Raw genomic sequence first — 12,971 nt, forward strand, 5'->3', positions numbered from 1 at the left:
AGAGTTGTGTAGTTGTGTGTAGAGTTGTGTAGGTGTGTGTAGAGTTGTGTAGTTGTGTGTAGAGTTGTGTAGGTGTGTGTAGAGTTGTGTAGTTGTGTGTAGAGTTGTGTAGTTGTGTGTAGAGTTGTGTAGGTGTGTGTAGAGTTGTGTAGTTGTGTGTAAAACTAAACCTTTCCACTACCACAATGTTTTCCAGCTTTTAAGCAGAAAACTTTTGATCTTTTAAACCATGAACTGTTTGTGTTTCTTAAAGAGGCAGAACTACTAGACTACTGAGTTATGATCCATTCAGTCTTCCAGAAATTTTACATTGGATTATTTTTAATTGGTAACAAATACTGATTAAAAACAAATATAGTTTGTTTATTTTGGTCAAACGGTTTTAATTGGACAGTAATTAGTAATTAATTAACAACTATTAGCGCTGTTTATCATTTACACTGTGAATGAGGAGTAACACAACGCTCTTTACACAATAAACACCGGACACTGAAAACCTGTAGATAAAGTAAAAGATGCACACACTCAATGATCAAACATTCATTTATCACATTCATTAAAAATAATGGAAAAGGAATTAGGAATAAAACACGTTCTGTGTGAGTGACATTAATCACACGAATATGTCACATGACAAATCTACATTAAACTTATGGTCCTGAAATTTCTCCATCTGTGATTGCCGCATGTTTCCGGTTTCTGTACTCGTTCATCACTGTCGTGTTTCCGTGACGCTGAAGCTCCACTTTACAAAGTTTGCAAGTTACATTTGGTGTGGAATTTAATATGAAATGTTCCCATGCCTTAGAGGACTCGGGTCACACACTTTTATCAGACGTGATTGTACTCTCCCATGAGTACTCTTGTACTCATTCTTCCCATGAGCTCCTGGAACAACGCTGTCATTGAATGCGTGGTGACTTGCGCCGGCCAAATAATCCATAATGTCATTCACTGACAACCATTTTCATTATCCATTATTATCCATTTAATCGATTCGTTGTTTTAGCCCTAGGTGTGTTTAGTTGTGTCTCTGCCTCTCTGTCTGACAACAATATTACAATTTATTATTATTTATCTATTTTATCTATTATTTATCACACACACACACACCACTACCCATGTAAATAAAGCTCCACCCCTTTGGGGGAGTGTCTATAAACTGACTGACAGGAGGAACCTCCAGCTTTCTCAGCCATCAACCAACCATCAACTATTTCACCATTAAATCACACCAATAAAGTGATTTGTTGCTCAGTGCTGGGCCCCTGAGTGAGGCCCTTAACCCTCACCTGCTCAGGTGTATAAATGTAATAACTTTAAAACTTATAAATAATTACACTCTTGTCTTTATCACTCCATCATCATCTCCTCCTCCACAGCAGAGTCCTTTATAGTTTTACACACTCATTAATGAGGATTTACCCGTGTGTGTGTGTGTAGGTGATGATGATGGGCAGTGAGCGCATGGCCAGGCTCCTGCTATCACACGGTGCGAGCCCGAACGTGATGGACGTGAGTACGGGGGTGACACCACTACACGATGCTGCACGTGAGGGTTTCCTCCTCACCGTGGAGCTGTTGGTCAGAGCCGGAGCGGACATCACTGCGCTGGACAACGGGGGGTGGAGCCCTGCCCAGCATGCACTGCGGGCTGGCCACGCCCACATCGCCAAGTACTTACACCCCCTCTAATCTTCTACTGCTTCTCTCTCACACACACACACATGTACTGTCGTTCCAATGTTTTATTAACCTTGAAGACTTTGTAATGTTTATAAACGGCTTATACACATCATCATCATCATGCAGACACTGCAGGCACTTTACACCTTTTATCTATTTTAATACACTTTATTAATGTAATGTTTGTTTAATATTAAGATGTATCATGGATACGATTATGAATGTTTATATGCTGGAACACTGAAATATAAACCTGATTATTAAATTAAGATAAATAATATGATATTTAAATAAATAAATAAATATTGATATAATCATGCTGCATGTTTGTATTCATTCAGATTTGTGTCATTTCTGTGGAGCTGATTTTTAATCTGGATATATACAGAATACAGAACACCAGGAGGTTCATATATATATATATATATATATATATATATATATAGATATAGATATAGATATAACACTGTGAGCAGTGAGAGGTGAAGTGAATAACACCGAGTATCTCCTCATCATGGCACCTGTTAGTGGCCACCTGATGCACGTGGGGAGAGAAGGCTGACCCGTGTGATCCGATCCAACAGACGAGCTACTGTTGATCAAACTGCTGAAGAAGTTAATGCTGGTTCTGATAGAAAGGGGTCAGAATACACAGTGCAGGACGGGTCAGGGCTGTTCTGGCAGCAAAAGAGGACCAACACAATATTAGGCAGGGGGTCATAATGTTATGGCTGATCGGTGTATTATTGCGTGTCTGAATTATTTCCCATCAATTTATTTATTTAGAAAGTTGTTAATTATTTAGCTTCTTATATTCAGAAAGAGATAAATAAAATCATATCCTAATAGGTATAACAGGATTATTATCATGACCGTTAGACTGTTAGTATTTTCAGTGTTTGAGATTAAGAGACTGAGAGTGAAGACAACATGTTTATTTATTATTCAGACTGATCCAGAGTTTCTCTGCTATAAAAGTGGTTTACTGTAAAAACTAAACAATGAACAAACACACAATGCTCAAAGTACATTCAAACTAACAAGTGAGATGTGAGATTCTCTTGTGTGTGTGTGTGTGTCGCCCTGGCTGAAATATAATCAGGCACTTTGCTCATTACAGAAGAGTGTAGTGTGTGTGTGTCCATCTTCAGGAGGTTCAGTGTTTGGGCAGCATCACAGAGGAGGCAGCCATCGCCTGTACACAAACACACACACACACATACACACACACAAGAGAAATGAAACACACTTGAGAAATTCAATTCTGAAGTGAAAGTAAATGTATGAGTGAGAGTTTCATGACAATTTACACAATGTGTGTGTGTGTGTGTCAGGATGAGCCACATACCACACACTGGCAGATTTAGTTGGACGCATTCCTGCACTGCAGTGTTTAATTGTAATTTTTTTATACAAGCATTAATCTGGAGTGTATAGCGCTATGGAGGCAGCAATGGATAAAAGTGTGTGTGTGTGTGTCTCACTTTGTGCTGGCTGAGTGTCTCGTCCCAGTTCAGCTGGCTGATCAGTGGGATGGCTGTCAGTAAGATGCTGCTTGCTTTGTTTGCGTTTTCTTTCATGGTTTTCAGCACATTGTCCACACACACCTACAAACATCACACACACACACAATCAAAAATGCAAATTATGATCAAGAAGTACATGTTCTACATTTCATCAATTTATTATGATGTGTGTGTGAGATAATATAATATAATATAATATAATATAATATAATATAATATAATATAATATAATATAATATAATATAATATAATATATCTCTATTACATTACATTACATTACATTATATTATATTATATTATATTATTAACAGTATATATTAAAGACTGTGTAACAGAACATACCAGAACTATGACTTTTAATACTATTCTTCTTCTTATTATTATTATTGTTGTTAAAGTTCATAAACTGCAGGAGAAACATTAAAGAACAGAGATCAGCACTGGAGCTGAGTAAATGTTCTCACCGCCTCTTCATGCTGCTTCCAGCAATCATAGTCAGTTGCCATGGCGACGGCAGCATAGCAGAGCCCCGCCTCCTTGGCAAGCACAACCTCAGGGACGGTGGTCATGTTGATGACATCAGCACCCCACTGACGAAACATCAAAGACTCGGCACGAGAGGAGAACCGAGGACCCTCAATACACACCATAGTACCACTCACATGGAAGGAGACACCAAGAGACCTCGCTGCTTCACTCAGGACCTGAGAGAGAGAGAGAGAGAGAGAGAGAGAGAGAGAGAGAGAGAGAGAGAGAGAGAGAGAGAGAGAAAAGGGAAAGAGAGAGAGAGAGAGAGAGAGAGGGAGAGAGGAAAAGAGAGAGAGAGAGGAAAAGAGAGAGAGAGAGGAAAAGAGAGAGGAAAAGAGAGAGGAAAAGAGAGAGAGAGAGAGAGAGAGAGAGAGAGAAAAGGGAAAGAGAGGGAGAGACAATAAACATGGCTAGCAGGGTCACTAACCTCTTCATATGACCGTGAGTGTAGAGGAGTTTATCACACTGACCTCCCCACATGTCTGGCCCCGGGTTTATCTACACTGATGGGGTGAGACTAGAGAAATAAATGTTCTAACCTCTCTGGTTCTGGAGCAGAAGGGTTCGGCCATGGGAATGTGACTGACTCCTGCAGGACTGCTGAGGTCACCATCATAAAACGTCTGAGCTCTCTTAGTTGTCCTTCAGATCAAATGAAAGAAGAGAAAGAGACAGAAGATTCATCCACCACTCTCAAGGAGTTCTCTTCAGGTTCGATTAATAAACTCTCAGAACATTTCTGGAACATGTGGAAGGAGTCTCCAGTGTCAGTGCTGTGTATCAGTCAGAAGTGAAGCTGGAGAGTTGTGTGCTTTCTCTTATTAACATGAAGAGGGAGAATAAAGAGAGATGAAGAATAAACACTTGAGGATCTGCTATTAACCTTGTGACTCTGCTTCACACCACACTGCACTGGGTGATGACCTTCAGGAACCTGACCATGTCATCTTCATGAGATCTTCTCAGTACTCCCTGACTGCACTGCACCTCTGTGTGCATGTCTGTTTAAACTGGTCTTACCTCAAACCTACCCGAACCTGTCCTGCCACACACACTCAGTGTTAAGCCTGTTTCACTGCCACACCCATTCTCCCATCCTCACACAGCCCCTACAAAGAAATGCTGGTGGAACATTTTAGAAGACCAAGCCACCATTCCAGAAAACCAAGCCGCTGCCGCCGCCGCCACCACCACCACCACCACCACCGTTAAGTGATTAAGGTGTTGGACTACTGATCAGAAGGTTGTGAATTTGAATCCCAGGTCCACCAACCTGCCACTGCTGGGCCCCTGAGAAAGGCCCTTAATCCACAATTGCTCAGTTGTATAAAATGAGATAAAATGTAAGATGCTATAGATAATGGTGTGTAAAAAAAAGTCTTCACCTCCCTCTCATGATAGAAAGCTAGACCTGTAACATAGATGCAGACGATCCCAAGATAAGCAGATCCAGGAGAACCCAAGGCAGATCAAATTTTCCTCTGAGGACATCCTGGGCATTACACCACCCCTAGGCTGTGAGATTACATTTAAGCATTTAGCAGACGCCCTTATCCAGAGTGATTTTTTTTATCTCGTTTTATACAACTGAGCAATTGAGGGTTAAGGGCCTTGGTGGACCTGGGATTTGAACTCACAACCTCCTGATCAGTAGTCCAACACTGAAACCACCTCATATCGTCTGGCTGCCCAGGTCTGCCCTTTCAAACTTGTGTTGTGCTTGGGTGATGGGGGGGACTGGACTGCATTACCCATCAGCCCCTACATGTCACATCACATGCCGGAGTCACCCTCACCTGTGTCCAGTTTCACCTGGATGAGCAGACCTTTATTTCCTTGTTTTTCATTGTCTAGGTTTTGTTGATGTGTGTGCCATTGTCCAGTTCCTAACCTGTAGATTTTCACTGTTTTAATTGTTCTTTGCACTGAGCATTAAAAATCATGCACTTGCTTTTGCCTTATCATGCCATATCACAACAACCTGCTGCACTACAACCACAGGCAGGTTTTAACGAGGTGGATTCACTAACATGCATGAACGGCAGAGATTTTCAGAACCTGGAACCTTTGTGGAAACATGGATGAAACACAGCTAAATTGCAGCAAAATCTTTTACATGTAAATCTGCATGGTATATCTTATCTTGGTGGACCATCAGGACATCTTATTATTTGATCCAACATAACTCATCATGAGTCCCTTTGTCTTTCTCCATACACACTTCCTGTAAACCTTTCCCACTTGAATGTACAGGCTGAGTCACACGGTACGATTTCCTGAAATTCTGACTAAACCTGCTCAACAGAATGAATGGTGCAGACTTTAGGCCGTCGGGAAATCTGGCTGAAATCTGCCATTTTTCAACATTTTTGTCTGAATTTTTGGTGACATCCAAGATACACATTCAGGTGCATAAATACTTGAAGTGCAGGAATTACAGTAACTGAAGTGAATCCTCATTAGACTAAAACATCTAAATAAACTGCCTGTGGCTCAATCAAATATTTAGTACGTTATTAAAAAGAAACAGCACACCCGTGAGCTCAGGAACTCCGAAAGGCCCGTAAGACTGCAGGAAAAAAAAACCTGTGGTGGAGGACAAAAGAATTCTTTCCCTGGTGAAGAAAAAAGCCTTCCAAACAGTTGGTCAGATAAAGACCAGACCCCAGGAGATGGAGATCTCTGTGTTAAACTCGCAGCTCTGGAACAACATCCTATAGACAGAAGAGATTACTGCTTCTCTTGTATTTACTGATGATATATACAACAGTATATATATTATATTCCTCACCAGCGTCTGCACACACTACATGCCATAGCTCTATCTTGAATATCAAACACACTCAGCCGCAGAGACGCAGACATCATTCCATCAGCGTGATAAACACCCGTCTAACAACATTATTCAATAAGATAAAAAGACAAGAACCTGTTACACTACTGTGAGGAAATGTGAACATACGAAAATCTCAAAAGGGAAACTGAAACACCAAAAAATAATGATGGTTAATCTGATAGTCTGAGCCCTGCAGCGCCCCCTGCTGCCCCTTCAAGCCCTACAGCACCCCTGCTGCTAATCAGAGCCCTACAGCTTCCCCTGTTGCCCCTCCAAACCCTACAGCGCTCCCTGCTGAGCCATCTGAGCCACTGTAGCAGCCACTTTGGATAAAAATTATAAATAAAAGTAAAATATTATGAAATTGTAATTTGTTCTTAGCATCATACCCCATTATAATAGCAAAGTATGAGGTAAAGCTTTTCTTTCTTTTTAAAAATTTAATCAGATTTGAAACCTCCTACATCACACACCATCAGTTCAAAAATATCATACTGTGATCCTTGAAGATACACAATGCACACAATATAAAATAAAAAGTGTAAAAAGTTTACAAAACCATTTAAAAATTGCAGATATCAGTGATGCACAAAACTGGAGAAATCCAGTCTTTTCACTTTCATTGTGAAAAACAAATAAGAAACCTTCAGAAAACCAGCACAGTAACCTGAAGCCCTGATGAAGTGAACACATTCCGTCACTTTGTTAAAGCACCTTTAATACAGTGCACAGTTTGAAGCCTTCTATCTCCAAACATCTTGATTTTCACATCTATTCTTGCTCAAAAACACCAAATCCATCACATTGTGAGGAGATTTAGGGACTGGACCGATCCAAACTGCTAATCATCTTCGGGTCGTTATCGTGCTGCAATGTGAAATTATTTTTCTTGATTTTCAGTTGTCTAAGAGAGACCTGCAGGTTCTGACCTACAGTAGATTTATACTTAGAGCTGTCCATGAGTCCCTCCATCTTGACCAGTGGCAGGCTGTGCATTTCACACCTAGGCCTTCACTGGTGTCCTTCCTGAATTAATCCACCTCTATACCATCATTATGACGCCACCATGGGCGTCGCCAGGCCATTTTCTACTCAGCCCTCCTAAAATTCTGCGATTCTCCATTCTGCGGCTCCTCCCCGTCTTTCAGCACGTTCTTCAATCCGCAGACCGCGGCGTTTTAGAGCGAGGATCAGAGGACGAGTGTGTGTGTGTGTGTGTGAGTGTGTGATCAGGAAGACTCGTATTTGGATTGTTCAGTACTCAAATGTTATACACATCTGTGCAATACAGTGGAATGCTGCAATAAGTTTACCATCCTACCCTGTTAGTCAAACCTTTATTTTATTTTATTTTATTTTATTTTATTTTATTTTATTTTATTTTATTTTAATTAATTAATTAATTAATTAATTAATTAATTAATTAATTAATTAATTAATTAATTAATTAATTAATTAATTAATTAATTTTATTATACCCTCATTGGGGGCTGAGCCCCCCTTAAATGAAAATTCTAGAACCGCCCCTGGACGCCACGGCAAGAGATACTAATCAACCGTTAAATAACAAAGTAAAAAAGAAATTATTCTACAGTATTTCACACCTCACAAGGAATAGTCCATTTTATGACGGTTACTTTTCTCAAAAAAGACATTCTTGATGCCGTATGCAGCAAACTGCAATCTCCGGAGGACGCAGCATCCGAAATGAGACACCGAGAATATAGAAACACTGAATATGGGCGGGTCACTGCCTCTGACGACTCCAACTATCCAATCAGAGGACGGGAAATTGCTGATGTAATCATACGCCTGCTAGATGGCCCCCAGTGACGCCAACTCCAAATCTGATTGGTTAATGGAACAGTTTCATTGCCACTTATTTTAAGCTCCAGGCGCCTGCACTATTGATTCTGAAGGCTTTAAGGCAGATTTTTTTCACCCTGGAAACACATGATGTCATCCACTGTCTGAAATATGATTGGATAAATACTCTTATCATAAATATACACTACTGGAAGCAGCACAACCGAGAGAAGAGCTATGAAATGTAGAGAATAGACTATTGGGAATAATTTAATACACATTCACGGAAAAATATATTAAATATATTAACATGCAAGTCAGTGATTCAGATCACTGCTGTTTAGGCCAGCAGAGAAGGACTTACTGACCCTGACGGTCCACCACTGATCTTGACTAATGCTCCAGTTCCAGCTGAAGTGATACAGCTTCATACCATGATACTACCACCACCAGAAGTTTTACATCCTGATGTTTATGTCTAAATTTGTTGAAGAGTTAAAATAAAATAACACTTAATATCTACTTGCATATTTCTTGCTTGCATGAATGGATCATGAGCAGATCGTTTCTTCCTCCACACATTGATCTTTCCATTACTCTGATAAAGCTTCATCTCTGATCTTCTGAGTCCTCCTGCTGATGAGAGCTTTGTATCTTCTGATCACATAAAAAATGGGTTGGACCAAACAAAAGGTGTCCTATTCTAAGGTGTTTAATGCGTCGATATGTATGTCTGTGTACCGGTCAATGAACTGGTCAATGAGGACGATGTCCCCTGGTCTGATGTCTTCCCTCAGCGAGCCACAGGCCGTAGTGACGAGGATGTGAGTACACTTCTCCTCCTTCAGAGCCCAGATATTCGCACGATAATTCACGTTAGACGGCATGATGGTGTGTTTCCTGCCATGCCTTCAAACACACACACAAGCAATTTTTTTGTGGGTTTCTTATCTTTATTAAAACACAGGCATGTGTGTGTGTGTGTTTGTGTGTGTGTTTGTGTGTGCGTGTGTGTGTACGCATGTGTTTGTGTTACCTGGCGAGCAGCACACACTGTACGTCCCGGATCTTGCCCAGAATTAGAGCATCAGAAGGCTGTTACACAAACCGTGTGTTATCGAAGCATTTAAATAATATTCCTTTCTATCAGTAATATTATAATAGTATTGCTAATTACTTATTGATCAAATCACACACATATTCTCACACACACACACACACCTTTCCAAACGGAGTCTCCACATAGCGCTCTGTTCGGCCCTCCAGGATATCAGGATCATCAAGACCAGAACCACCAATGATCCCAATCTATACACACACAAACACACACAATAAAAATAATGATATTCTGTCTCCTCAGTTAATTAACAAACACATTATCATAAAGAAAGAAAGAAAGAAAGAAAGAAAGAAAGAAAGAAAGAAAGAAAGAAAGAAAGAAAGAAAGAAAGAAAGAAAGAAAGAAAGAAAGAAAGAAAGAAAGAAAGAAAGAAAGAAAGAGAAATACTGGATATCAGCATCAACAGGGATATTGGTCAGCACAGGTCAGCAGATGTGTTCTGATATTCAGGACAGCAGAATGATCACGAGTGTGATGTTACTTTAATAAAACACTTCTGTTAATAAGAACTGATATGGAGTAACCCAGAGCACTATTTTAAGTGTTTCAGGAAGAGGTAGGTTTGCATCTCTCATGTGAAGACGGACAGTGACTGTTCGGACATCTAGGAGAAGTTCATTCCACCACCTCGGTGCCAGAACAGAGAAGTTCTAGATGTAGACCTACCTCTGACCCTGAGAGATGGTGGACCAGTCGAGCAGTGCTACTGGACCTGAGGGAGCGAGGGTTAGTGTGAGGAGTAATAAGAGCTTTGAGGTCAGATGGTGCTGGTCCATTCTTGGCGTTGTAGGCAGTCATCAGTGTTTTGAATCTGAAGCCAGGAAGCCAGTGAAGGGAACGCAGCAGTGGAGTGGTGTGCGAGAACTTAAGCAGGTTGAAAACAAGTCACACAGCTGCATTTTGGGTCATTTTCAATGGACGAATTGTGTTCAGAGGTAGAACTGCCAGGAGACAGCTGCAGTAGTCCAGTCTCGAAATGACCAGAGACTGAACAAGAACCTGAGTAGCCTGTGTGGATAGAAGTGATCGAATCCTTCTGATACTGTACAGAGGAAACCGACATGAGTGTGTGATATTAGTAACATGGGAGGAAAAGGACAGTTGATTGTCCATGGTTACCCGAAGGTTGTGAGCAGTGACCAAAGGGAAGATCATGGAGGTGTTCAGAAATAATGCAAGATCCTGGTCTGGGGATGAATCACGTGGAATAAACAGTACAGTTCTGATGGGATTGAGTTTCAGTTCAATCATGATGAGACGTCTGCCAGACACGTTGAGATCCGAGCAGAAGCTGTGGTATCTGAGGCCATTAGATGAGATCAGACACTATTAGACTGTATCACAGGACATTAGACCGTATCAGGTGACATGCAGTGACATTTTTTACGACTGTCCATATTACAAAAAAAAAAAGATTCAAATGAAATTGGATCAAAGAGGGAATTTAAAAATTAAAGTAAAATACAATAAATAAAGTGAAATAAAAAGAGAGGAAATGGAATTATCTGTTAACAGAATAACATGAAATAAAATGGAATAGAATTAGCTGTGTATTTTACCAGAGGAAAATAAATCAACAAAATATTTTTAAAAACTGTAGCCTATAAACTAATATACTGTGATATGAACTAGGGCTGTCAAAATGGCTGGGTTAGAAGCTAAATTCAAATTTTTTTTCTTAAATATTAGCAAATTTCAAATTATATTCAAATTCTAAAGGCAATTCCTAATGTTAGAGGAAAAAAGTACTGTATTGTCTGCTATGCCCACAAGAGGATGCGATAATCAATTATAACGAAATAAAGCATTGCATCTTTTATTGAAATGAAATGACATTCACTTTCTAAAGAGCATAACTTTTCAAACTGTTCTTAAATAAAATATAATTTCCTTATTGTGCATGAAAGGGAAATTTCTGAGGAGTGAGGAGATCACCAATTTGTGTAGACTTTATGGAGAATCGCAGAATTGCAGAGTAGAAATGTTAAAGCCCTCCTAAAAATGTCCTAGAGCCGCCCATGCCGCACACACTTTCCATGCAGCGTAGTCCGAGCGTTTTTTGTTGACAATGTTTCCAGCTGATGAAAACACATGCTCAGCTCTGACCCATGTGCCAGCTATGGTCAAGTATGTCTTCGGAAGCTGAGCGCTATGTGGATACATGCTGCACGATTTTTGCCACCAACTAAGAGGGTTTCTGCCTCCTTCATACATATCCATCTCACACATTTTTTCCGCCATTTTTCAAATGAACAACACCCCCGCACCGCTGTACTGGACAACAAACTAACCACAAACCGTATCAGTTATGTCGTCATCACGTGTCGAACGCCTCGTGACACAAAAAATTAGAATGCACGATTTTTGCATTGGAATGTGCCATTTTTTTAATTTGACGAATATTCGAAATTCGATTTTTTTCGATAGCCCTAATATGAACATAAAATGACTTGTGTATAAAGTATGTGTGTAATTTGTGTGCAGTTTTTAGGGTGTAAGAGTCAGTTAGTGGGTGTTGTACAGACAAGTCCAGAAAAATCAAGCCTCTAGATGTTCTCCTGGTTCCAGGCCAAAACGGCCTGCAGGAAGAAGCTCCACCTCGTTCTCTCTGCTGTCGTAATTCCCCTTTCTGCTGTCCAGCTGGATCAGGACTGTATGGAGGAGGGATGCAGTGGTGTCCTCAGTACAGCGGTTGGGATGTTACACAAAGTGTAGAGGGTCAGTAATGAAGGTAATGAAATCTCTGATTAGACTTTCAAAGCATTTTATCATGACTGAGGTCAGATCTGATCTCAGAGCATCACTGATGTTTTATCCACTCACAGATCACAAACGTTCTGATGATGGTTTTGTGAACTGTATCATTCTACAGCTTCCCGATAAATCCCACAACCGCTTCCACAGGGAAAAAAAAACAAAATCAAAATAAGCCACAGCTGGCATTAGACTGCATCAGATAGCATTAGAAGAGATCAGACGTTATTAGAGCTTAGCACATGGCATTAGACGAGATCAGGCGCTATTACACTGTATCACATTTCATTAGACCGTATCACACGGTATTAGATGAGGTTCTCATTAGTCTGATTAATGGATGATTATTCACAGTAAAAACCCTTCAGTAAAGCGGCTCATTTTAAAAGATTATCGCAAAAAAAATAAAAATCTAAAGCTCTCAGTTGCAGCGGAATGTCCTGATGTTAAAGACTCGGAATAAACCGCTTTAAAGACAGAACTTTACCTTTATCGGAGACCTCGATGCCATTTTCCTTCCAGATGATAAACCCCCCACACCGCGCTTCCTACCGACTCGCACGTGCGCGTGATGGCGTCAAACACGGTAGGGCATTGCGTGATGACGTCAACCCCGGAAGTGAGTTCTGCCGATTCATTTAATTAACTTTATTTCTTTACAAACTGTATATAAATAAAACAATTATACACTCTGTAATGTGTGCTTAATTAAAAA

At 40.3% G+C, this 12,971-nt stretch overlaps 2 protein-coding genes across 2 annotated transcripts in view; one reads left to right on the forward strand and one right to left on the reverse strand.

The window, feature by feature from the left end:
• cdkn2a/b (cyclin-dependent kinase inhibitor 2A/B (p15, inhibits CDK4)) overlaps positions 1–1,960 on the forward strand; it is a 52,828-nt gene extending 50,868 nt beyond the window's left edge. The window contains exon 2 of the mRNA XM_058378262.1: positions 1,444–1,960. Coding sequence (XP_058234245.1) covers positions 1,444–1,695 — 252 coding nt within the window. The 3' untranslated portion in view covers positions 1,696–1,960. The remainder of the gene's footprint in view (positions 1–1,443) is intronic.
• Positions 1,961–2,606: 646 nt separating this feature from the next.
• mtap (methylthioadenosine phosphorylase) lies at positions 2,607–12,861 on the reverse strand. The gene is made up of 8 exons (XM_058383791.1): positions 12,744–12,861; positions 9,604–9,690; positions 9,419–9,477; positions 9,124–9,291; positions 4,280–4,382; positions 3,677–3,916; positions 3,171–3,293; positions 2,607–2,881 (listed from the first exon to the last, which is right to left on the reverse strand). The coding sequence occupies exons 1-8, from the start codon at positions 12,765–12,767 to the stop codon at positions 2,843–2,845; spliced, it is 843 nt and encodes a 280-aa protein (XP_058239774.1). The 5' UTR covers positions 12,768–12,861; the 3' UTR covers positions 2,607–2,842.
• Between the last annotated feature and the right edge of the window lie 110 nt (positions 12,862–12,971).

Source organism: Hemibagrus wyckioides, linkage group LG03 (genome assembly GCF_019097595.1).
Source record: "Hemibagrus wyckioides isolate EC202008001 linkage group LG03, SWU_Hwy_1.0, whole genome shotgun sequence".
NCBI classification, from domain to species: domain Eukaryota; kingdom Metazoa; phylum Chordata; class Actinopteri; order Siluriformes; family Bagridae; genus Hemibagrus; species Hemibagrus wyckioides.

Excerpts from the sequence above, each read along its gene's own strand:
- mtap (XM_058383791.1), bottom strand. The coding sequence starts at position 12,767 with ATGGCATCGAGGTCTCCGATAAAG. Across the intron at positions 4,383-9,123 it reads ATTGACCAGTTCATTGACCG|GACAACTAAGAGAGCTCAGA; the intron begins GTACACAGACAT and ends TTTGATCTGAAG. Across the intron at positions 3,294-3,676 it reads GGAAGCAGCATGAAGAGGCG|GTGTGTGTGGACAATGTGCT; the intron begins GTGAGAACATTT and ends TGATGTTTGTAG.